At 27.9% G+C, this 24,484-nt stretch overlaps 2 protein-coding genes across 4 annotated transcripts; one reads left to right on the top strand and one right to left on the bottom strand.

The window, feature by feature from the left end:
* Positions 1 to 3,788: 3,788 nt before the first annotated feature.
* Positions 3,789 to 6,083, top strand: LOC137810484 (formyltetrahydrofolate deformylase 1, mitochondrial). Of its 2 annotated transcripts, none has more exons than XR_016518401.1 (8): positions 3,789 to 4,082; positions 4,205 to 4,317; positions 4,401 to 4,551; positions 4,651 to 4,724; positions 4,836 to 4,985; positions 5,211 to 5,309; positions 5,396 to 5,485; positions 5,855 to 6,083. XR_016518401.1 is itself a non-coding variant. In XM_068611754.2 (8 exons), the coding sequence occupies exons 1-8, from the start codon at positions 3,906 to 3,908 to the stop codon at positions 5,999 to 6,001; spliced, it is 1,011 nt and encodes a 336-aa protein (XP_068467855.1). In that variant the 5' UTR covers positions 3,789 to 3,905; the 3' UTR covers positions 6,002 to 6,083. The 2 variants fall into 2 exon arrangements, 1 of the variants encoding a protein (XP_068467855.1); XM_068611754.2 differs by having other exon boundaries at positions 4,836 to 4,995.
* A 1,610-nt stretch (positions 6,084 to 7,693) lies between these two features.
* Positions 7,694 to 10,537, bottom strand: LOC137810489 (VAN3-binding protein). Of its 2 annotated transcripts, none has more exons than XM_068611761.2 (7): positions 10,112 to 10,537; positions 9,691 to 9,994; positions 9,002 to 9,389; positions 8,690 to 8,866; positions 8,386 to 8,432; positions 8,224 to 8,281; positions 7,694 to 8,057 (listed from the first exon to the last, which is right to left on the bottom strand). In XM_068611761.2, the coding sequence occupies exons 2-7, from the start codon at positions 9,961 to 9,963 to the stop codon at positions 7,816 to 7,818; spliced, it is 1,185 nt and encodes a 394-aa protein (XP_068467862.1). In that variant the 5' UTR covers positions 9,964 to 9,994; positions 10,112 to 10,537; the 3' UTR covers positions 7,694 to 7,815. The 2 variants fall into 2 exon arrangements, with proteins under 2 accessions (XP_068467862.1, XP_068467863.1); XM_068611762.1 differs by having other exon boundaries at positions 7,694 to 8,054; positions 10,112 to 10,450.
* Positions 10,538 to 24,484: the final 13,947 nt, after the last annotated feature.

Genomic DNA, 24,484 nt, shown 5'->3' with positions numbered 1-24,484 from the left:
ACCTCTACAATCTAAAACGTTGCTATTTTCTGAAACATAACTACCATCCACGATGAGTAATCTTTCTCCTAAATTCTAAATGTCCAGATAATCCACGTCTATTTAATCTTTATATTTGAATAGAGAATATTAAGGAGGCTACAGCAGATAGCACTAGGGTAAAAACCTCCTTATATTATTCATGTGAGAGCATGACCTAAATAGGTCATGGATTTTGGGCCCAACCTGTGACCCAATACACAATATTTCAGTTTTGAGAGTTTCTTCCTGCACCCCAAAATCTTTTAAAATACCCAAACTAGCCTTGGTCTTTTATTTGAAAAGGATATCGTGGATGAGTTACTTTGTCACCGTTCTTCTTCTTCATTCATTTTAGCTAGGCGAAGGAAAGTGTTGGAGTGGGTTGCGTTGCCGAAGTGTTGGATAGTTTTTAGAGGTAAGACTTGAGTTCTTTTTAAGAGATTGGGTAGTTATGGTGTTTTTAGGTTTCCAGGATTGTGCTACGAATGGATCAATTAGAAAGTGAAAATATGATCTACGGATTTGTCATTCCGTAATTAAAGCTTTATTTTTTCTAGACGAGGGGTGTTTTGGTGGATCCATAATGCATTTTTGTGACTTACGAATTGGTGGATCTGGAATGCATTTCAATCCGGATTACTTTTGGATACACTCTTCTAGGAAATTTTTGGATCACTCAATCCAAGACTATGTTGCGGAATCACGATTCCGAAAAAAAAAACAATAGGGAGGAAATGAAGAGATACCATTGAACCACCACCAAGTCGTTGGAGACACCACTGAACCACAATCAAGCAAAATGCGCCTCCCGATTCTTGTGCGATCAGATGAAACCGTTGTGTGCAGAGAAAGACAAAGAAATGTAGGTTTGTGGTGTGCATAAGAAAGAAGAAGAAATAGTGTATGTAGTGTGTTTTAGGGTTTTTAGAAAATAGTAAGGATAATTTTGTCTTTGCATAACATAGTGGGGGTGTAAGAAAAAGCGTAAAGGTGTAAGAAGAAACTCCCTTCAATTTTTCCTAATATTTTATATAATCCTTCATCCATTGGGGTGAATGTCTTTATCTTGTGGGCTTGTTTATTGAATTGGGCCTACTTTTACTATGTGTAATTTTATGCTCATAAATATCGTTGGGTTGTAGGTGGCTATTGAAATTATGGAAATTGTAAAAAGTTGGTGAGAGAAGTAACGAGTGTAGCTTAGTGACACACAAATTTGTGATAGAAATTGGTGAGATCAAGAAATTCGTGTAATTTCGTGAGTGAACGTGGTTGAGGAGAATCTGTGATAGTATTAACTTTATTTGAGTTAGGTGCAACTTCCTTAGATGAAATGATATGTCCTAAGTAATAGATGGAAAAACTGCACCTTAGACTACTTAGCAAAAGATTATTGTGTTTCTAACAATTCTAAATCAAGTTGTAAGTGAGTAATATGATCCAACTATAGATCAAAATATCATTAAACATAGTGCGAAAAGTTGTCTCGTGTGTGTTCTTGCATGAGTCTTATTTGATGATACATGAGTAGTTGAAAAAATTGTTATTGCAGTTGAAAAAATTGTTATTGCAGTTGAAAATAAATAAAGAAATGAGAATTGTTATTGTATTTGAAAAATAAATAGAGAAATTTTGTTGTGGTTTTGGAAAATAAATTCATATGTATGTTGTGAAATCAGGCAAATAACCTTGAAACGTGAAGTTTTTCTAATAAAAATAAATTAAGTTATTGTTTAGATTACAAAAACAAATTAATCAAACTCATATTTAATCACTTATTCCTACTTCAATCATACATTCCAACAACAACCACAATCTCCAATGCATCATCACCTTTTTTTTTTATCAGCTTATCTCATTGCCAAATACTCCATCAGCATAAGTCAATTTTTTTTCCCACCTTATCTTCACCTCTACTAAAATCAACCAACACTGGCAAAATCAAGCTATGCAATACTCTTTTTCAAATCAAAATTGCAAAGGTATTTTGGAGATTTAAAAAATTTGTATAATGCAGGTTCCAAAATATATACTGCAGGAAGCAAAAGCCAGGGTTTTGCTTGCTTCTCCAATTTTGGGTCCGGCTGCTAAGTCCATTTCTTTGGGCTTACAGATCCATTTATATCTATTTTTGGGCTATTACTTTCTAAACCAAAATAAATTCATCCTACACTCCCAATTTTGGTGAAAGAACAAAACTACCCTTGCAATTATAAAGAAGGAGCAGATGAACGTAATTTTACATAGGAGCATGGAGCATAATCGCTAGAATCACACACTACATGGCACCGGTCAAAAAAATTTACACGGACAGTTTTGATATTTCAATTTGTAGCGGGTGTAAGGAGAAAAAGTCATGGTGCAGAAAGCAACAACACTCTTTTTGTAATAATTGACGAGTTATAGAAGTATAACAACAAATGCATTTTTAAGAATGGATTGGATTGGTGGATATGTAGAGATACTTACCGTAACACAACTAAAAGCATAGTCATACATTAATGCAAAGGAACATTTAATAAATTTTTCGTACTTAAAAATAGTGTATAAATCATTTGACATGCTTAAGATTTTATAAGAGCTAATTGTGGTATACAAGGTGCACTAATCCCCTGTCTAACTTTTATACTATAAAATGATAGGAACATTCTTGAAATGGTTCGTATGTTTTAATTTTTTTTCTGATAATTTTTTTTTGGACAATCTCATAAAATAGTTATATATATTATAGGCCACTCAATATTTTCTTAAATTATAAGTTTTTTTTAACTATTTTGTATAAATGATAAATTTTACTTAATAAATAATATTTTGTATAAGATAATATGTATTTATAGCATTTTTAATTATATATATAATATAGCTTAATGCATATTTATATTTTTTATCATAAAATTGAACTATAAATAATGGTAAATTTGATATGTTGTATTATAAAGTCAAAAGTTATTCGATTTTGTCTAACTTATTTCATTTCTAAATCGGATTGAGTTTATGATTAAATGATTCAATTAAAAATTTGGCTTAGATCATAACAATGACAAACTTCTATGTTGTAATAAAAATAATAAGTTTTGAAAGTTCCAACACTTAATTAATCTTAAGTTTTAATTATATTTTAGTTCTATATTTTTTATTAAGTTAAATAAGTTTTTGGTACTTTAAATATTGACCTACATTAAAATTGGCGCCTTCAAGTTTTTTTGTATTCAACATTTAATAAATATATTTTTTGGGTGAGAGATATTATGTTACTTTTGAATTAATGCTAATCTTGAGGGTGTTTTATTTCAGTGTACCAACAAACATTACACAAAGATGCTTTTGAAATTACAAAAAAACTTATTTTACTATTTTTCATTTGTGTTATTTTTATCCTCTAATAGTAATTACGTATTTTTTTCACATTTTTTTCTTAATTTTTAAAATCGAATTCTTAACCGGAACTTTATTAAATAATTAACAGAATATTGACAACCTCCACCACTCTACAATTTTAATTCTTTGTCTAAAATTGTAGGTTTTTGCATGAAGTGAAAAAAATACTATTTCTTCATACTATGGATCAGGTATACTGAAACAGGTTGTCAAAGAGAAAACTGATTTTCTAAAAAACACTACAAATAATAATAATAATAATAATAATAAATAAATAAATAAATAAATAGAAAGAAATGAAGTGGTTGTGTCTCCATTGTTTTAGACCACAAACGTATGTATAGTTTGTATTTAGGAAAATAAATTTCAATTGTTTGAGACCACGTTTATGCAGGCTATTGAAGTCGTTTTCCATTGTTCTAGACCACGTATATCTTTTCCCATTGTTCTTGGTAAAGCTAACACAAACCCACCAAATACCTTAATTTTTTGGATAGCCAAATGAAATGGGCATCGTCCGAAAACTGTGTTCTACTTGGAACAACCTCAAAGTTTTCAGATTGGGCAACAGGAACAGTTACAGTTATAATAATTTCAGTTCCTTTAATATATCCATTGACCCCTTAAACCCATCGTCTTCCAATTCCTTCCTCACTCATGGAATCCACGTGTTTCAATGCCCTGTAAGCCACATTCTCCCTATGTTTCTAATATTTCTACCTTCTGTGTTATACTATTGCCCCATGCAATGCATATTACGAGTCTCCTTTTACAATTTTTTTCTAATGTTGTTGTTTTCTGATAGGATACCGTTGGAATTGTAGCCAAGATATCTGATTGCATTGCCACTAGGGGTGGCAACATTCTCTCTGCTGATGTTTTTGTACCTCAAAATAAACAAGTCTTCTACTCTAGAAAGTACTCTCAGTATAATCTTTTATATATGCATGTAGTGTTTTGCACACACAAACAAATTTATTTACAGTGTTCAACCTTTGCAGTGTTTTTGTTTTTGATCCTGTTCTGTGGCCACGAATGCAAATGGAGGAGGATTTCTTAAGGATCTCTAAAACATTCAATGCCATGAGATCTGTTATAAGAGTGCCAGCTCTGGATCCTAAATATAAGATTGCTATTCTCGCATCAAAGCAGGTATGCATTGATGTTTATGAGAAAGAAACATCTTTTAATGTAGATATATTTATGTAATGCAATGTGTGCTAAAATAAAGGTTTCTTTATATTGTTGCAGGACCACTGTTTGATTGATTTGTTGCATGGATGGCAGGATGGAAGACTCTCAGTGGATATTACTTGTGTAATTAGGTGGAATTTCAGAACTATGTAGCTAAATTGATTTGTGCCTATCTAATTATTTGGTTTATTCTGAATTACTGTCTTCCTTCAAGTTAATTGTTTACTTGATGCATTCAACAGTAACCATTATAGAGTTCCTGAAAGTGAGGTGATTCGTTTTCTTGAAATGCACGGTGTTCCTTATCATTATTTAGGAGCAACAACAAAGAATAAAAGGGAAGAGGAGATCTTGGAGCTGGTTCAGAACACTGATTTTTTAGTACTTGCGAGGTATATTCGGGTAAATAACTTGATTACTGATTGTTGTATTTGGTTTTAAACTCTTGAAATTAGAAGTCTTTTTCTCAGAGCACTTATCCGTTCCTAAAGACGGAAAAACACGTGTTTTAGTTATGATTATCAGCAGCTATAGCATATGTTATGTTACTTTTTGGTTGAATTGATGTTGAGTATTAAGTTGAAGATGAACATTTTTTTATTGATTTATTATTGTAGATACTATCCAACACTTTTTTAAGGAGTTATGGAAAGGATATAATTAACATCCACCATGGCCTGTTACCATCATTTAAGGGTAGCAATCCATCTAAACAGGTAACATTTCATTGGTTAGACTATATGTTCATCATACCTTCATAATCAAATGTGTAAGTGTTTAATATGATTGATTGTTTTGGCAGGCCGTTGATGCAGGTGTGAAATTAATCGGTGCAACAAGTTACCTTGTGACTGAAGAAGGACTTGATGCTGGACCTATTATTGAACAAATGGTGAACACAAATTTTTAGTACTTACTAATCTCTTGTATACATGCCATTACTAGGAATCATCATAGCCATAAGATGGAATGAAGCAATTATTAGTTCACATTGGTGTGATGTATGCTATGTGCCAGTAGTTCTTGACTCTTGCAAATTATGAGTCTCCTTTATGATTTGTTCTTGATACTATACTAGCTAAATCTCAAAGCAGTTCAGTTTTTATCTCATGCAAAATTTGATTCCTTACATATGTGAATGGAATTTAGGTGTTGTCTAATTCTAAGATAAGGACATTCACTTTTATAGCCATTTACTTATTGAAGAGATTCAAAAAAATTGTGTGTTTTCTGTGATGATTTGGTTCAATGTGCATTGCAGGTTGAAAGAGTTTCCCATAAAGATGACTTGCAGAGCTTTGTGCAGAAATCAGAGAATCTTGAAAAACAATGTCTGTCAAGTGCTATCAGATCTTATTGTGAGCTTCGAATACTGCCATATGAAGAAAATAAAACTGTTGTATTTTGAGGACAAACCAATTATACTTGTAATCCTTATAAATCCATACAATTATCTACGTGGAAAGCTAAAGTCATGACTATAAGATAAATCTCTCAATAAGCTTTTGATAAGTAAATTCGGAGATTTTGATAATTGATACAAATTAAAAAGAAAAAGTTAAATGAAACTTATATAAAAGTATTATTGTCAATTTTTTTATATTTTTATTTATTCGAACCATCAGCAGTAGTGAATATATTTTTTTTTATTGTAACAGAATTTCATGATTCTGATGTAACCAAATTAGTAAGTTCCATTTTCTACTCAAAGACCAATCCAACATCATAAAATTTCATTTTTGTCTTAAAATATATAAAAAAAAATTGGAATGAATCAACTAAAAAAGTAAAAATAATTGTTATACATGGAAGAGTTTTAGAAAATAATAATTGTTATAAAAGGTAACAAATTTAGCACACTGTACTTTTCTTGATTAACAATAATCCATAATTTTTTTTAATAAATAGTGAAATCTGTTAAAGTAATTCGTGACTCCGATTATTGGTGGTTGTGACGTGCATTAGAACATGTTATCATTAAATAAAAAAGAAGGTTTAAAAAAAATAAAGTTATCATTAAATAAAAAGAAGGTTTTAAAAAAATAAGCATGTGTTATTAGTGTAAAATTTTAAACAGACATAAGAATATTTTAAATATTTTTATAGAAATTGGAAGAGAATTACTATAAAAACAGCGTCTACAAATAATCTTTCTTACCCGAAAATAAAAAAGAATCCCACACTGTTCCATCTGTTCTTCTATTCTTCACTGTGAGACTAGTTTTACATTCATTATAGTATAATTCGAAAAATATATTTAGTATAAAATGTATTTTTTCTTTAAAATTATATTTTGAAATATAAAATTTGGAAGGTATTTTGGAAATATTTTCTAAATTTTACAATCCAAAATATATTCTTAAAAAATTATTTTATATTATGGAATCCAAAAGATACTTCTAAATCTGATTATACCTTTCAAATTCTATAATTTAAAATATACTTATTGAAAAAATAAATTTTAGATTGTAAAATTGAGAAAATATCTATTTTTTACAGATTAAATGCTTTTTTTTTTTGCAAGAAGAAGCATACCTGTAACTTTCATTTTCTGTGAAGTGTATTTTGTCCCCTCACTTGTCATTTAATAAAGTCTTTGGTTTATTAAAAAACAATATTCAATAGAGACTACTCCATTTAGTATTTAATTGGTGCTGCTCCAAAGCATTTGCGTTCTAATCTAACCATAATAAATCTGTATTAACATAAACCATTATGATTCTTTTCGTTGAAATCCATTATATGATCATACAACAATGATAAATAAATTATTTTACATTTATAGTATATAGAATGGTGTGGATATAGGATCTCTTTTACTCTTTTTTTTTAATTATTATATTTTTGAAAAATAAATTATTTAAGTATCATTTTAAAGGTTAAAAAAATATTCTTTTACTCTCTTTTTATTTAAACAATATTTCAAATAAAAGAAGGAAATATTTGTAAGGAAAAAGTAAAAATAAAATAAGCTATTTAATTAAATAATTTAAATAAAAGAAAGGTTGATGTGAGAGGTAGTAGTTTTTTATATCTGAAACGGGTTTTAACACTTATTGATTTGGCATTGCTATTAACATGAATGGTCACAAGCAACCCCTGCACATAAACAGTAGTGTTTCTTTGCTTCTGTAATGTAGGCTTGTAGAGGTAGCCTTTTTTTTGACAAAATTTGTTTTGTTCACTCTTCTAGATCCTACAGGAATATACAATTCAAACAAATCATGTACTGCTACTAATACTTAAATATTCTAGAGAATGCTCTGTTGCTTCAACAGTGTTGACCCTACGAAGTAACATATCTATCCCATCAACCCATTTTTGCTTATGGAGTTTGTTCTGGCACTTAAATTCTAGAAGACCTTGTGCAGTTTTGAGCCCAAAATATAGCTCTTCCGATGCTTCCCTTTCTTTTCTATATGGCCATGCATTATCTTTATCACACACTCCATACACCACACCTGCTACAGCATATATGTTACTCGGAATCAGCAATTGAGCCAAAATAACAGAACAGAACATAAGAAATATTTGCAGCATGTTGTTCTTATTATAGTTGAAATAAACAACTGCAAAAGGATAAGGATAGGTGCGTGGTTGTTAAGAGGTTTTGATGTTAGAAGGGCTTACATTTATTCTTTTTGGAGAAGGCTCCTCCAACGTGCTTACTTTTGATCTTAATTTTGACCTGAAAACAAGATTCTTAATCAGATTGTTGTCTATAATCTATAAGAAAGAAGTTGCCGCCCCCAAGATAAAAATATGTTTGTAGGTCAGCGTTTAATACTGTACCTGGCATTTCTTGATATAAACATGGACATGTCTCCATCGTAAAGTGCCTGAAGAAAAGTACATTTATCAAACATGGAAATAATCACAACCATAAGTAACACAATTAAACTAGGCCTGTGTCAGGAATTCAATTCTTGAGACTACTTCAATTTAAAAAATTGACAAAGGAATGCTTGTCTTTTATTAATGTGAGGACTAAGCTAAGATTTTAGTTGTTCTAGAATCCAAATTTGCCAATGTTCATAATCTGAGAAACAAGTTTCTCATACAGTAAAAAATTCCTATGCTATGAGCCAAGAATTACCTTTTTCTGTGAGCTGCAACAAATCCCCCAGACATGGTGGATGACGTTCCAACATCTGACCGTCAAACGCACGAAGCCAATGCGGTTCCGCTATCACTTTATCATACGGACTTATTGAAGCATTCTTCTTTGCTTCTTTTGGCAATCTAGCTGTAAGAGCTGCTTCTCCTCGCAAAGCTGATATGCATACACATAATGTACCAAACAAATCATCAATATTTCAATATACTGTTGCATGTTTCACACTGTACCTCACAATTCGACAAACATTTTGCAAGCATAGAGATAGAACAGTTAGTAATAATTAATTACCTGTTGCAGCTGCTGCCGTGAAAGTCATTAGATCACCAGGGGTCTGAATATCAACAGCGGACCTGACGGTGGCCGCCACGCGCTCCCGATCCGCGCCGGCCAACTCCGCCATCTCAACGCAATATGACGCCAAGAGTTGCGTGGCGGAAGCGAGAGCAACGTCCAATTTAGAACGACAGCCACCGCGAGGGTCCTCTGTTGCGGCCACCGCAGCCACCGCGGAGGCCAACCCCGCAATGGACAGCGCCGAATGCACACGCGCGTTCTCCGCACGCGCCCGATCTTTCTTCTTAACGGTAACGTTCGTGCTCCCATACTGCTTCTGATGTAACCACTTCCCAATCGCACCCATCCTTCGACAATTTCCAGAAACTATTATTCTCCCTCCCTGCCAGCACAACCAAAAACACTTACAACAACTTCCACAAATTCGCAATACCATTTTATTTTGTACATTTATGAACACTAATTTTGATTGAATCAGATAAGGACAGAAATTTGATTGAATTGGATAGAATAACAAAATAGCTGTATTATCAAAACTCAAGCTAGGTAAATTGAAACAAACTTTGTAGCACTTGATTCATATCATATATACATTCCACGATACATAGCATATAAAATAATGTTATCTTATCTTCGAGTTCAATCAAATTTGATTAGTATTTTGTTGAAACTGTTTGACTTACTGCTAATTGAGATGCGGAAATAGGTTCTTGCAATGTGTCGGCGCTCGTATCGAGAAAAGCTTGCTTTTGTTTCTCTGAGAGAGCCTTTGAGATTTCCGAGGCAGAGAGACTCCATGACCTGGACAAGAACTCCATGGGTTCACGCGGTGTCGGTGGCTCAGCCAACGGCGGCAAGGATGACACCAGTTTGAATTGCTCACTCTCCTGCACATCCTCCGAAGCTAACTCCAGCCACGATCCATTTTTCCAAGGTGGAAAAAAACCACCTTCCATGTTTCTTTTCTTCTGTAAAACCTTCGATAATCTAAAACAACAAAACACGAACTTAACCCAATTAACCTCACAATCGAAACAAAGATATATAACTTCATAAACCAATTTCTATTTTCAGATAACACGGAGAATGAAGAGAGTAAGATACCTCCTTGAGCTCTGAACCACCACAGATTCAGGTGCGAGTGAGAATTCACTACAGCTTTCAAAAAACCAGGTTTGGTGTAAATGTTAGGAAGACATAATCCTGGAGAAGCGGGTATTGTTCGTGGAGAGACACTGTTGTCGATAACGGAAAAATTATTGATAATTTAGACGATAGAGTTAGAATTAAAGGTGAAGAATACATTACATGATATAGATATAGATAGATAAGTGATGTGTCGTTTTACAACGTGGATTTAATTAACGCGCAACGTAAGTACTTTCGGTTGTTGGATATTGGAATGAAATGAGTGTATACAGTGCAAGACTATAACTAGTCAATGACGGTGGAGGTCGTTGTTGTCATATATATTCTTAATTTCTCTCTCTATACACAAGTTCATGATCACGAGAGGGGCAAAATCACAAGGTTATGTTCTCTAATTCCTTGTACGTCTTTGGCCAAACACCATTAAGTTTTTATTAGGTTTCAAGGTTACAACGCATGTTTGGTATTTTGGCATATGCATTGGTTAGGAGGCCATGCAAATCCCAACAATTTGAAGTTTTGAGCTATGGATATTCGATTGGGATAAGACTCGAATCACTGAAGTACCACTGATAAGGATTTCGAATGCAAACATAAATAACTAAACCCCAAGTGTCTCCGACTGTACAATCAAATACTAACAACATTTTTTATACATTTGAATGAAAACAGCTTTTTTTATGATTTTAAGCACAGTAAAAAATAAACAACGCTTGTTCTGGTTTGCTTCCACCTGTTGCTGTCATTCATCTGAGTAATAGTCTTTAAAACCATGGACTCTGCACACGGATCTAACGTAAGCAGAAACAAAAGCGACCATGCAGAAAGTGTAGTTCCATTTTGCATGTCTCTAGAATAGCAGAGAGAGAGAGATACTCTATGATTATACTACTAGAACTGTCCAATTTCCATTGCTTACACGTGATATCCATGTTACCAATAAACTTGGGTTTCTGTGACAGTCAAATGCAGTGTGCCAATCACTCAACCTCCTCATTATAACACTATTAATTAATCATATGAAAAATATGTGTAACATTTTCCCATAAATGCTTTGGAGTTATAACATAGCAGTGTGTCCGTAACTGTATAAATAATATTTTCTTTTCTTTTTTGACCATTGGAATTTTATTTATATATTTTTTTCTTAATTTTTACATTTCGTTGCTATTGATTTTTCATTTATAAATAACATTAATTATTAAAAATTAGCAGAATTGAGTAATTGTATATGTGAAGGAATCTTAATAAATCTTACCTAAACTGTACTATATATTAATTTTGCAGTGTGTAGTGTTACTCTCCATCGATCTTATCCAAACATGACTACAAGGTAAAAAGATTCTTGAACCCTTTTTTTTGTGTGTGTTATATTATAAGGTACATTAACTATGCGTCTTTTCATTTTGCCTTTGATAAAGCAAAAGTATATGCAGAGGTCACTTTGAATGAAGTGTTTTGGTGGCAACAGCAGGCACTCGCTTTCAATGGGCCAGTGTGAAAGGTGAGTGATCACAGGCTGGTGTTGAGCCAAATGGTAGAACAAGAATGTGTGATGTTATTAGAGAGGTTATATCGTGCAAGTTAGGCACACAAATACACATTCATGTGACAATGTCTTCAACCACGTACCACTGTTACATCTTCAACCCAAATAACTGAAAGTTACATCTTACCTACTCCATCTTCACCTCACTCATCAACAATTTTCAAAACCTATATATACTTACAACACAATATTATACTAAGATGCGTGTCAGATTCAAATTCAAAAAAATGCCATCATGCCTACAATATTTGAGGGAAAAACAGTGAAATACATTCATTTCTACACGAGTACTCATAAAAAAACTAACACATGTATTCTTAATAATTTGATTTTATGTTTAACTCAATTTGTAAGATTTGTTTTGGAATATGAGATTTGTTCCCATGAATCAGTCTTATATCTAATTGATATATGATCTCTAACACACCTTCTTTACGTCAAATCATGTATATAACTAAATATTTATGATTGATTCGATAACAATCCAATAGATCTAACATAAACTCTAGTTATTATAAACTCAAAATTAATATGATATTATCTTAAGAAGTGATTTATAGAAATAGTTAATTAATATTGTAAATGTAGTTTACTAGCACGTTTACCCGTGCAACGCACGGTAATTTTTTTAATATTTTATATTTAAATATTAATATTAAAATTAATAAATATATTTAGATATATATAAATTATTAAGGTAATGAAATAAAATTAAATATATTGCAATAGAATAAGTTTACATACTTTTTAAGTATATTAATGAATTTAATATAACATAACATAAATAATTAAAAATTCATGAATATATTTTTGCCATAATAAATACATTACAATACAATATCAACACAATACAATAATTTGAACAAATACATTATTATATAAACAATTATCTAATACTATTTATCCATTACGTATTTATGGTGAAAATGAAATCCTCTTCACCAACCTCATGCTATCTTCATGCTGTAATTTAATCTGCAAAAAAAAAAACTCTCCAAAAAATTATTGCAATTAAAAAATAGAATTCCGTAGATTATACCAAGTACAATTATTACAAAAAACTATCACTAAATGTGTCTTTCTTCCATAAACAAATTGTAGGCAAAATCATATTAAATTATGAAGTCACCTTTTATGATATAAATTAAATTAAAATGTAATATAGTACAAATAAAACATGATGAAATATAAATACAATGAAATACTATTATATAAATAACTAAAGATCTTAAAAACCATACAACAATAATAAACATATACACATCATCACGTTTCTAGATAAAAACATCAACCATTAATACTTCAATGACTAATTAATAATAGACAATATACAAAGAATAAAATGAATATAAGCATTCTCTAATATTAACACAAAATATATAAAATAAAAAATATGATCAAAGATTTTTATGACTTTAATATACTAGCAATTGTTATAGCGTTAAGCATATGTAATAATTTCAACCTATTATAAATATACCAGATAATGAAACAAAATTGTAATAATTTATGTATTCACATTGCAAGAAATGCATGAACAAATAGAGTATGAATATTACTAAACAGAAACATATAGTGAATATAATATAAACATAAAGAGTACCTAACTGTTAGGTTTCCAAAAAAGTCCAAGCAGAAAAATAAATATGTTTGAGCTTTCTTAATCACTGGTAACTATTATCCTATGAGAATAATAAAAGAAATTATGCAGGATAGCTTAAACTGTAAATAGAAGTAAGTAACAAAACTCTAATATGAGAAGAAGGATTTCTCGTATCACATCCAAATAATCTTGTCTCCTTCACAACAAAAATGAAGACTACAGAAATTCTTCCACCCTCTGCCAAGTTTAATCCGTCTAGAATGAGACTTCCCTTTCAAGACCTTGCATTCCACATCCATTAGTAGACCATGCAGAGTAACCTTATTGAATCTCCCTTGTCGAATATATTGTGAAAAATTAGCAAGAAGATCCTACAACAATATCAAAATAATAAGTAAATAGAAATGAAGTAGAATATAATACAGAGCATTTTTAAATAAATCAATTTTATATTAACCAAATAAATAACTTTAGGATTGTTTCTTGTCCTAATTTTACTCAAGCAACGCACGAGAAATTTTAAAACATTTTATTATATATAAATATTAATATTATAATTAAAAAAATATTATTCTTTTACGTACGAAAATTGTAAAATTAAGTAAATGAAGTCACATTTTGAAGTCACATTTTGTCATATAAATTAATATTTGTGCACATAAATATTTATTGTCAATTTATATAATTCATAAATATATAATATATAGATCCGTGTCCCTGTGTCCCCGTGTCCCCATGTAAGTGTCTATGCTACATAGATTAGTAGTCCACAAATTAATTATAAATAAAAAGGAATGAATAAATGTTTGCCATAACAAACACATTACAATAGAAAAAAATAATTTGAACAAATTTACATTATATAAATAATTATCTAATATTATGTTCCCATAAGATATTTACGAAGAAAATGAAATACTGTTCACCAACTTCAAGTTAAGTTAATATGCAAAAATCTCTCAGAATAATTATTGCAATTAAAAAATCAATTCATTATATTATAACAAGTACATTTATACTAAAAGTAATAAAAAATGTGTGTTTCTTCCATAAACATATCGTAGGCGAAAATCATATTAAATTATGAAGTCACATTTTGTCATATAAATTAATACTTGTGCACATAAATCTTTATTGTCAATTTATATAATTCATAATTATATAATATATAGATTTGTGTCCCCGTGTCCCTGTGTCCCCGTGTCAGTGCCTATGCTACATAGATTAGTAGTCCACAAATTAATTATAAATAAAATGAAATGAATAAATTTTTGTCATAACAAATACATAACAAGAAAACAAAATAATTTGAACAAATTTACATTATATAAATAATTATCTAATATTATGTTCACATAAGATATTTACGAAGAAAATAAAGTACTGTTCACCAACTTCATGTTACGTTAATATGCAAAAATATCTCAGAATAATTATTGGAATTAAAAAATTAATTAATTATATTATACCAAGTACAGTTATAGTAAAAGTAATAAAAAAATGTGTGTTTCTTCTAGAAACATAGTGTAGGCAAAAATCATGTTAAATTATGAAGTTACATTTTGTCATATAAATTAATACTTGTGCACATAAATCTTTTTTGTCAATTTATATAATTCATAATTATATAATATATACATCTGTGTCCCCGTGTCACCGTCTATGCTACATAGATTAGTAGTCCACAAATTAATTACAAAGAAAAAGAAATGAATAAATTTTTGCCATAACAAATACATTACAATAAAAAAAATGAACAAATTTATATTATGTTCCCATAAGATATTTACGAAGAAAATGAAGTACTGTTCACAAAGTTCATGCTAAGTTAATATGCAAAAATCTCTTACAATAATTGCTGCAATTAAAAAATTAATTCAATATATTATACCAAGTACAGTTATAGTAAAAGTAATAAAAAATGTGTGTTTCTTCCATAAACATATTCTAGGCAAAAATCATATTAAATTATGAAGTCACATTTTGTCATATAAATTAATACTTGTGCACATAAATATTTATTGTCAATTTATATAATTCATAAATATATAATATATAGATCTGTATTCCCGTGTCCCTGTGTCCCCGTGTCAGTGTCTATGCTACATAGGTTAGTAGTCCACAAATTAATTATAAATAAAAAGGAATGAATAAATTTTTGCCATAACAAATACATTACAATAGAACAAAATAATTTGAACAAATTTACATTATATAAATAATTATCTAATATTATGTTCCCATAAGATATTTACGAAGAAAATGACATACTGTTCACCAACTTCATGCTAAGTTAATATGCAAAAATCTCTCAGAATAATTATTGCAATTAAAAAATGAATTCATTATATTATACCAAATACAGTTATAGTAAAAGTAATAAAAAATGTGTGTTTCTTCCGGAAACATATTGTAGGTGAAAATCATATTAAATTATGAAGTTACATTTTGTCATATAAATTAATACTTGTGCACATAAATCTTTATTGTCAATTTATATAATTCATAATTATATAATATATAGATTTGTGTATCTGTGTTCCCGTGTTAGTGTCTATGCTACATAGATTAGTAGTCGACAAATTAATTATAAATAAAAAGTAATGAATAAGTTTTTGCTATAACGTATACATTACAATAGAAAAAAAATAATTTGAACAAATTTACATTATATAAATAATTATCTAATATTATGTTCCCATAAGATATTTACGAAGAAAATGAAGTACTGTTCACCAACTTCATGTTACGTTAATATGCAAAAATCTCTCAGAATAATTATTCTAATTAAAAAATTAATTCATTATATTATACCAAGTACAGTTATAGTAAAAGTAATAAAAAATGAGTTTCTTCCAGAAAAATATTGTATATCCAGATTCTGGATATTTTAGAAATTTTATTTATTTAAATTTTTTATTTAAGTAGGTTATTAAATAATTTAGAAATATTATTTATTAATATTTTGAATAATTTTAGAATTTTATTTATTTAAAATTTTAAATAATTTAGAAATTTTATATGTTGTAAATTTTTATTTAAGTATCACATTCACTTATTTAGTATTTGTATTTATTTTATATATATATATATATAAATGTAAATGAAAAAATAAAAAAAAATAGAAATATATAAGAAATAATCATTAGCATATGCAAATAAATAAATAAAATAAACAGACTAAAATAATATATACAATACATGAACATAAAGAATACACAGAGATAAATAATTAAAGTATAACAAACTGACAAAATTTGTTAAGAAAGTTAATAACGATAAACAGTTATATGTAAAAAAGGACTAATCCTATAATACAATGGAAACATTAATATATAAGAAATAAACATAGGTATATCCAAATAAGTAATTTTAGAAATTTTATTTCTTTGAGATTATTATTTAGGAGATAAAATAATTTAGGGTTTATATTTCTTTAGGATTTTAGAAAACATAAAAATTTATTAATTTTAGATTTCTATCTAAGAATGAAGATAAATAATTTAGGATATGAATTTATTTAGAATTTTGATTAATTTATAAATTTTAATTATTTTTTGATTTTATCTTAGAATGATATTACAAATCTTTAGATATTTATTTATTTAAGATTTTGAACAATTTAAATTTTTATTTAAGTAGGGAATAAAATAATTTATGATTTTATACTTATTTAGGATTTTAAAAAACTTTTGAAGTTTTATTTATGTATAAGATAAAAAAAAGTTATGATTTTGGATATTTTAGAAATTTTATTTATTTCAAATTTTCATTTAAATAGGGATTAAATAATTTATAATTATTATTATTATTTTAATATTTAGAATAATTAAAAATATATATTTATTTAAGTAGGACATTAAATATTTTAGGATTTTTATGTGTTTAAAATTCTTAAATTAATTAAAAATATTATTATTATAAATTTTTATCCAAGTATGACATTCAATAATTTAGGATTTGTATTTATTTATATTTTTAAATAATTTAAGAATTTTATTTATTATAAATATTTATTTAAGTATGACATTTAATAATTAGAATGTGTACTTATTTCTAATTTTCAAATTATGTATTTTATTTATTGCAAATTTTTATTTAAGTACTACATTTATTAATTTAAGATTTGTATTTGTTTATAATTTTAAATAATTTAGGATCTTTTTTATTTCCATTAAATTAAGTATGACATTTTTTATTTTCATTTAGGATTTTGAATAATTTAGGAATTTAATTTATTTTAATAAATTATTTATTTAAAATATTAAATCATTTAGATTTTGTATTTATTTAGGATTTTAAAAACTTTATAAATGTTATTTATTATTTAGGATTTGTATTCATTTAGAAATTTGAAAAACATAAAAATTTAATTAATTTAGATTTTCATTTAAGAATGACATTAAATAATTTAGAAATTTTATTGATTTTCAGTTTTTATTTAAGAATGAGATTAAATGATTTAGGAATTGTATTATTTTGAATTTTTATTTAAGAATGACATTAAATATTTTTGGACTTATATTTATTTGATTTTGAAAAACCTATAAATTTCCTTTATTTTAGTTTTTTATTTAAGTTGGAAATAAAATAATTTAATATTTTTTTATTATTGAGGATTTTGAAAACTTATAAATGTTTTATTTATTTGAGATATGTATTTATTTAGAATTTTGAATAATCTAGTAACTTTATTGATTTTCGATTTTTATTTAAGAATGACATTAAAATTGAGTGAATTTATATTTATTTAGGATGTTGAAAAACTTATAAATTTTATATTTTTATTTAAGTAGAAAATAAATAATAGGACCAGAAATAGTAAGAAAACATAATGAAAGTATTGTCAGAAAGGTAACTAATGTTGGTGAAGTTTTAAAATTTGAAAATCTGAAAAATTAAATATTTGAAGATTAATAATAATAATAATAATAATCTTGGAATTGGAAATAAGTGTGCTAGAAGAAGAAGTCAGAAAAAGAAGATATGAATCAGAAAAGTAACTAATGATCTTGGAATTGTAAAATTTGAAAATATGAAAAATTAAATATTTTAAAATTAATAATAATAATCTTGGAATTGGAAATAAGTGTGCAACAGAAGAAGTCAGAAAAAGAAGATATGAATCAGAAAGGTAATTAATGATCTTGGAATTGTAAAATTGGAAAATATTTTAAGATTAATAATAATAAAAATAGTTTTGGAATTGAAAATAAGTGTGCAGCAGAATAAGTCAGAAAAAAGAAGATATGAGTCAGAAAGGTAATTAATGATCTTGGAATTGTAAATTTTGAATATTAAATACATTAAAGTTTTGAATTTGAATTTGAATTTTGAATTTTGAAGAATAATATAATGCGAATAATCTAAACGGTAAAGTTTTTTGGAAGAATAAATTAATGCGAATAATAAAATTAAATACATTAAATATAATTAAATACATTAAATTGAAGAATAACTTTTTATGAAGTTTAACTTATTTATGCAAACACATTATTATACAAAATAATATTCCATAATAATATTTAATATGAAATTACAAAATTTGATCATGTATCTAAACAAAACTTGATAACTAAAATAAAGTAAACAATTAATTTTCTCCAGGGGACATTACAACAATTTGCAAATTACATAACTCTATAATAGTAATGGAATCTCTATAATCTGAACATTGTCCTTGGAAAATTAAATTCAAATGAATACCATCTTAAATTTTCACAGCACTAACAACACCATCATATGAATTGAGGTTATTCCACTATCAAAGATCAATTTGCGATCTTCACAAAGTGCATGGATCTGACAAAATTTCCTCCATCCCAACAAAATTTTGCTGCACATCTTTGAGAGGAAGTCCAAACCCTAAGTAGCCCAAAAATAACTTCATTAACGATTTTATCAGCAAAAAAAATGAACAATGAAAACAACTATGAGAAAAGAGAAAGGAAAAGATTTCACCTTGATGCTTGAACATACTATTGATATGAACGAAAATTCATTCCACATCCACTACAGGTTGCTGCATAAATTGAAATATAGATGAAAAAAAGGTGTAAAAAATATAATTTTTATGCTATGAAAAGTAACAAAAAAGCACAAAATCAACAATGTGAAGAACAAAGAAGCAAGAATCGGTAAAAGAGATGAACAGAATCAGCAGAAACATGAAAAGAATGAAACTTTGATAAGAAAACAAAAAAAAATATCATTTTTATGCTATGAGACGTAACAAAAAAAAACAAAATCAACAATGTCAAGAACAAAGAAGCAAAGAATCGGTAAAAGAGATGAAAAGAATCAACAAGAGACATGAAAAAAACGAAACTTTGATAAGCAAAACCCAAAAAAATATCTCTTTGAGTGGAAGTCCAAACCATGAGGACAGACAAACTTATCCTGAAAAAGATTTTACCTTGGTGCTTGAACATACAATGGATATGAACGAAAATCCATTCCACTTCCACTACTGGTTGCAGAAGAAACTGAAATGAAATGTAGATGAAAAAAAACAGCAGAAACATGAAATAGGAGAGAACCGCAGGAAACCCAGGGAAGAACCGTGCAGGAAACCCAGGGAAGAACCGTGCAGGAAACCCAGGGAAGAAAAAAATCATCAGAAACATGAAAAAGAATGAAACTTTGATAAGAAAAACCCAAAAAGAAGAAATAATAACCTGGAGAAATAGGAGAGAACTGCAGGAAACCCAGAGAAGAACCGTGCAGGAAACCCAGAGAAAAAAAAATCATCAGAAACATGAAAAAAACGAAACTTTGATAAGAAAAACCCAAAAAGAATAATAATTTGGAGAAATAGGAGAGAACCACAGGAAATCCAGAGAAGAACGAAAACCAGAGAAGAACGGTGCAAGAAACCAGAGAAGAGAAACCGGGGAAGTTGAAAAATAGGTGAGAGAAGGAAACAAAGAGAAGAACGGTGCAGGGAACTAGAGAAGAGAGACCGGGGAAGTTGAGTAATAGGAGAGAGGAACGTTGAAAGTGTATATAAAGAAATGGAGTATTTAAAGAAATGAGGTTTTGCACACGAGTAAGTCATATAGAGTGTCACTTGTCACTCCCAGAATGAGTTTCAGCTTGCTATTTTTAGTTAAAATTTGAATTTTTTTCTTTTTGAATTTTTTTTAAAACTTACCTCGAGAGTGCCTTCTATTTGTATTATTTATAGATAAGATGAAATTTGCATCATTCTATACACTATAAGAAAATCATGAAATAAAAACTAATTTTATAGACAAAAAATAATTAGTTGCTATAATAATTAAATTAGCAACCAAGGTTTTTGCTACCAAATTTAGAATCTAAATAATTGATAGTTAAAACCTTAGTTACTAATTAGATACTAATTTAAAAATCATTTAATAATAATATAAACTAATCTATAAACTCAATTTTTCTTAGTTTCTAAAATGGTATCTAATATAGTTACTATAACAACTAATTATTTTTTGTTTTTAAAATTAGTTTCTATTTAATGTTTTTCTTGTAGTGATATAATATAAATTGACTTTACTTTTAGTAAATATATAATTTCTAACAATAACAAAGTAAAACTTCTGTGTTTGTATTCATATGGACTACAGTAACTTTTAATACCATTATACTGTAACAAATAATAATAGAAGTATCTGTACTATACACTATACACTGTTGAATTATTCAATTTTTCGTATACGTTATACATGTCACAAATATTTGTTTACTTAATTAATTTGATTGTTGGTTGTGATTGTATATATCTTGAAGCATTAATTAAAGTTAGGAAGAAGAGAGGAGAGAAAAATGTAGTGTGATAGTAGATGGGTACGTAAGAGAATAATTGAATTTGGTGAGGAGAGGTAGGGTGATATGTGTGTTGTTGAATGTGGTTGGAACATAGTGGAGTAATCAATGTATTGACATTGATGAAATCCAAGAAAAAAAAAGCTTTTGAGCAGTTAAAAATATGAATCATTTTATAGAGATGAGACGGCTGAGAAGAAATTGTAATCATTTGGAAACAAATATGAAATTAAAGTTACATTATCATAAAAAATATAGTTATACAATATTAAACATTTTAAATATTTAGAGTTCTACACAAAATGTAAAATGTTGATGAATACTTTCTACGTAAAATATGGGAAAGTCAATTGAATATGATTTTTTTTTTTGTGTAATTTATAAAAGAACTTGATAACATTCAAAAAAGAAATAAATAAAATCACAGAGTTGATAGTTATATAAAAAAACTTTTAGTTAGACATTATTATACTAGTTAACTTCTCAACTACACTGAAACTTTAAATAACAATAATTATTTATTATTATATAAAAAATATTATTAAAAAAATATAAAAATACAAAAATATAGAAAATTAGATCAAAATATATATGTTAACAAAAATTATATTTAAGTAAACTATACAGTTAAACCTTTTTATCTTTTATAAATTAAAATTCTTTGCTTTTATTCTCGCAACTTTTATTTCTCTGCAGTAAGAAAATTAGAATAAACTTGTATCAGGGATCTAAAATGTTGTTTAAACTTAAAAAAAATTATGAAAAAGAAATTCTCAAACACAGTGGAAGCACTGATGGCGTCTAAGTAAATAGTACTAAAAGATCATTTCCTTGATGACTGAGATGTATCATCTTCAAAAATCTTATCTTTTAGTTCATGAGAAAATGTATACTTTACGATGTTATAGTTTGTTTAGAAAAACTTATGAGGATAATGTCATTAATAACTAAATATTAAGTAAAATTTGCAATAATATTCATGCTTTACTATTCATAAAGTAAAATTATTATAAAATTTTGTATTTAAATTAACTAAAATACAAGTAATTAAGATTAATTTAATTGTATTTGAAAAATAATAATATGATTTTTTAAGAAATAAATTTTAAATCTAAATCATTTTAAAAAAAATTAAATTAAAATAAATTCTAAATAATTTTAAAAAAACCTTAAATTTAACTTAACTTTATAAAGTTAATTTATAAAAATAAAATTTATACTTGTACTGGCATGGCCGACTAACATGCTGATGTGGTTTGGTCTCCTTGACCGGAGCTGACCGAGACACTCATGGACGGTCTGGCCGACCGACACATATAATAGTTAACACTCAAACCAATGTCAAGTTAAACTATCATTAAGAATTAGGTAATGCAATCATAAGTGTGATCCATTCCACTAATCAGGCTCAATGAGGTAAGTCCATTAAAATAATATAAATAACACACATTCCAAGCAACAAGATACGTCATTATTATTGTACACCTACCCGAGTGTCGAACACCCTTTACTGACTTGAACCTGGAAGTGCCTTCTTCAGGTATCTCTCCCATTTGGCATTCATCCCCGAAATCGAGAGTCGAAAGAGTAGCACGAAGGCGAGAAGGATCCTAGTGAAGCTCTAGCAACCTGACCAAAGGAAGGAGGAAGACGAAAACTTCAATAGTTTGCTAGGTCCATCTCCCTAGCGGAAACAATACTTATTTATAAAATTAGTTTATAAAATAAATTTTTTACTCATTTATATATTATAAATGAATTTTATGTTTATATAAATCTTCAAGATATATTATATCTTTACCATACCGATATGAATCTGTCAAAAAGAAAACATGGATAAGAAAATAAAGTTCATAATACTTTACAAGAAAGTTCCACGATATTATTCCACTTCAACTACACGACAAATTGGCATGTCAACACAAACATATTACAGAAAATAAAATTCCATAAAATGTATAAAGAATAAATTCAAATTTTTATGACTTTGGCAAGAGAAAATGGATGCAAAAGTCGTGTCTTGTTCCTGGGAGCTACCATGGTTCAAAATTTTAATTAAAGCTGTAAGTACATATTATAATAATAACTCGATATTATTCTTTAGATATTTTTAGTGCGATTTAGCAGTTAAAGTTATGATTTCATCTAGATAATGAATATATGATAAATATTTGTAAAATTCTTCCTGCACCTTCGTACTGAACTTCATATTCTTTATTCATTTATTTTAATAATATTTTTTTATAATGAAAAAGTGTGATGTTTTTTTTTAATTGTTAGTTATATCCTATCCGTTCTCTGTTTCCTTATAGATGTTGGATAATGCGTCCAAGTCCTTTTTCTTAGTGTAGTCTGCATCATCTGTTAACAATTTTTGCTGTGATCAATTTTGAAGTTATGAGATTGGGACGTTCATAAATGTGGGCCCATCAAGCCCACTAAGATACTTAGTCCAAGCCACCATAATGGTGATCGGAATCGTAATACGCGTCATTTTTTTTTTATTTCCTCGTTGGATTTCAGAGACAATAGCTCCAAAATTAGGAATCTTTAACGTGGTGGAAGATATTGAAGGACGCAACGTGTGGCCCAGGGACTAATCTTCATACTGTGTTGCTGTTCCTCGAACAAGGTTTTGATATTATTATAAACGTCGCAGTGAGAAACACACAGGCTCGGAATTTTTAGATTTGGAATTATTCAAAACTTTGTTTACTTTATACTCACAAATCTGAGATGCCAAATGCTAATGTTTAGGAATGATGGTTAAGAGATCGTCTCCTCTCTTGTAATATTCAAATATGTAAAAATGTTCTAATTTTTTTTAAAGCTTAAAAATATTTCTATTCTGACTAAATTTTAATTTCTCCTCTAAGAATTTTTTTAATTTTTAGCTAAAAAAAATTTCATTATTTTTTGTCCTTAACTTTATATAATTATTAACTTATATTTTTTTTAAAAAAGAATAATGAAGTGATACATAATAGTGTTGTGATATAACGTTAATGTTCCAAGACCTCAAAATTTATCTACTTCTTAAGTCAATATAAAAAATTAAAAATATTGATAAAATTTTAGAATTTTTTACATAGATTAAAACTAAAGTAATCAGACTTTATTAGAACTAAACAATTATTTCAAGCATTCATAAACGATTTCTTTTATGTAAGAATCAAAACCAAATTTCGTTTTTAAATGAATGAACTCTATATTTTAAACCTCTTTTTAACATATTCCTACATTTTTTTCAATAAAAATGATTCTTTTAGTCATTGTCAAGGAAATTAAAAATTTGTATATTTACTTTAAAGATTGAGAGATTCATAGAAATAACTTCTTAACAAGCATAATTTTATTATAACATAACAATGGCGCT

The sequence above is a fragment of the Phaseolus vulgaris genome, chromosome 2 (assembly GCF_051622355.1).
Source record: "Phaseolus vulgaris cultivar YP4 chromosome 2, ASM5162235v1, whole genome shotgun sequence".
Lineage (NCBI taxonomy): Eukaryota > Viridiplantae > Streptophyta > Magnoliopsida > Fabales > Fabaceae > Phaseolus > Phaseolus vulgaris.
The sequence above is the reverse complement of the archived record's forward strand: the minus strand, read 5'-3'. Positions and strand labels throughout refer to the sequence as shown.

Bases quoted from the DNA above. Each gene is read 5' to 3' on its own strand.
- LOC137810489 (XM_068611761.2), bottom strand. From the start codon at position 9,963: ATGGAAGGTGGTTTTTTTCCACCTTGGAAAAATGGATCGTGGCTGGAG. The intron at 8,433-8,689 runs GTAATTCTTGGC...ACTTTTCTTCAG, and splicing joins GTTGCAGCTCACAGAAAAAG to GCACTTTACGATGGAGACAT. The intron at 8,058-8,223 runs GTAAGCCCTTCT...TATATGCTGTAG, and splicing joins CTTCTCCAAAAAGAATAAAT to CAGGTGTGGTGTATGGAGTG.
- LOC137810484 (XM_068611754.2), top strand. From the start codon at position 3,906: ATGGGCATCGTCCGAAAACTGTGTTCTACTTGGAACAACCTCAAAGTT. The intron at 4,996-5,210 runs GTAAATAACTTG...TTATTATTGTAG, and splicing joins TACTTGCGAGGTATATTCGG to ATACTATCCAACACTTTTTT. The intron at 5,310-5,395 runs GTAACATTTCAT...TTGTTTTGGCAG, and splicing joins GTAGCAATCCATCTAAACAG to GCCGTTGATGCAGGTGTGAA.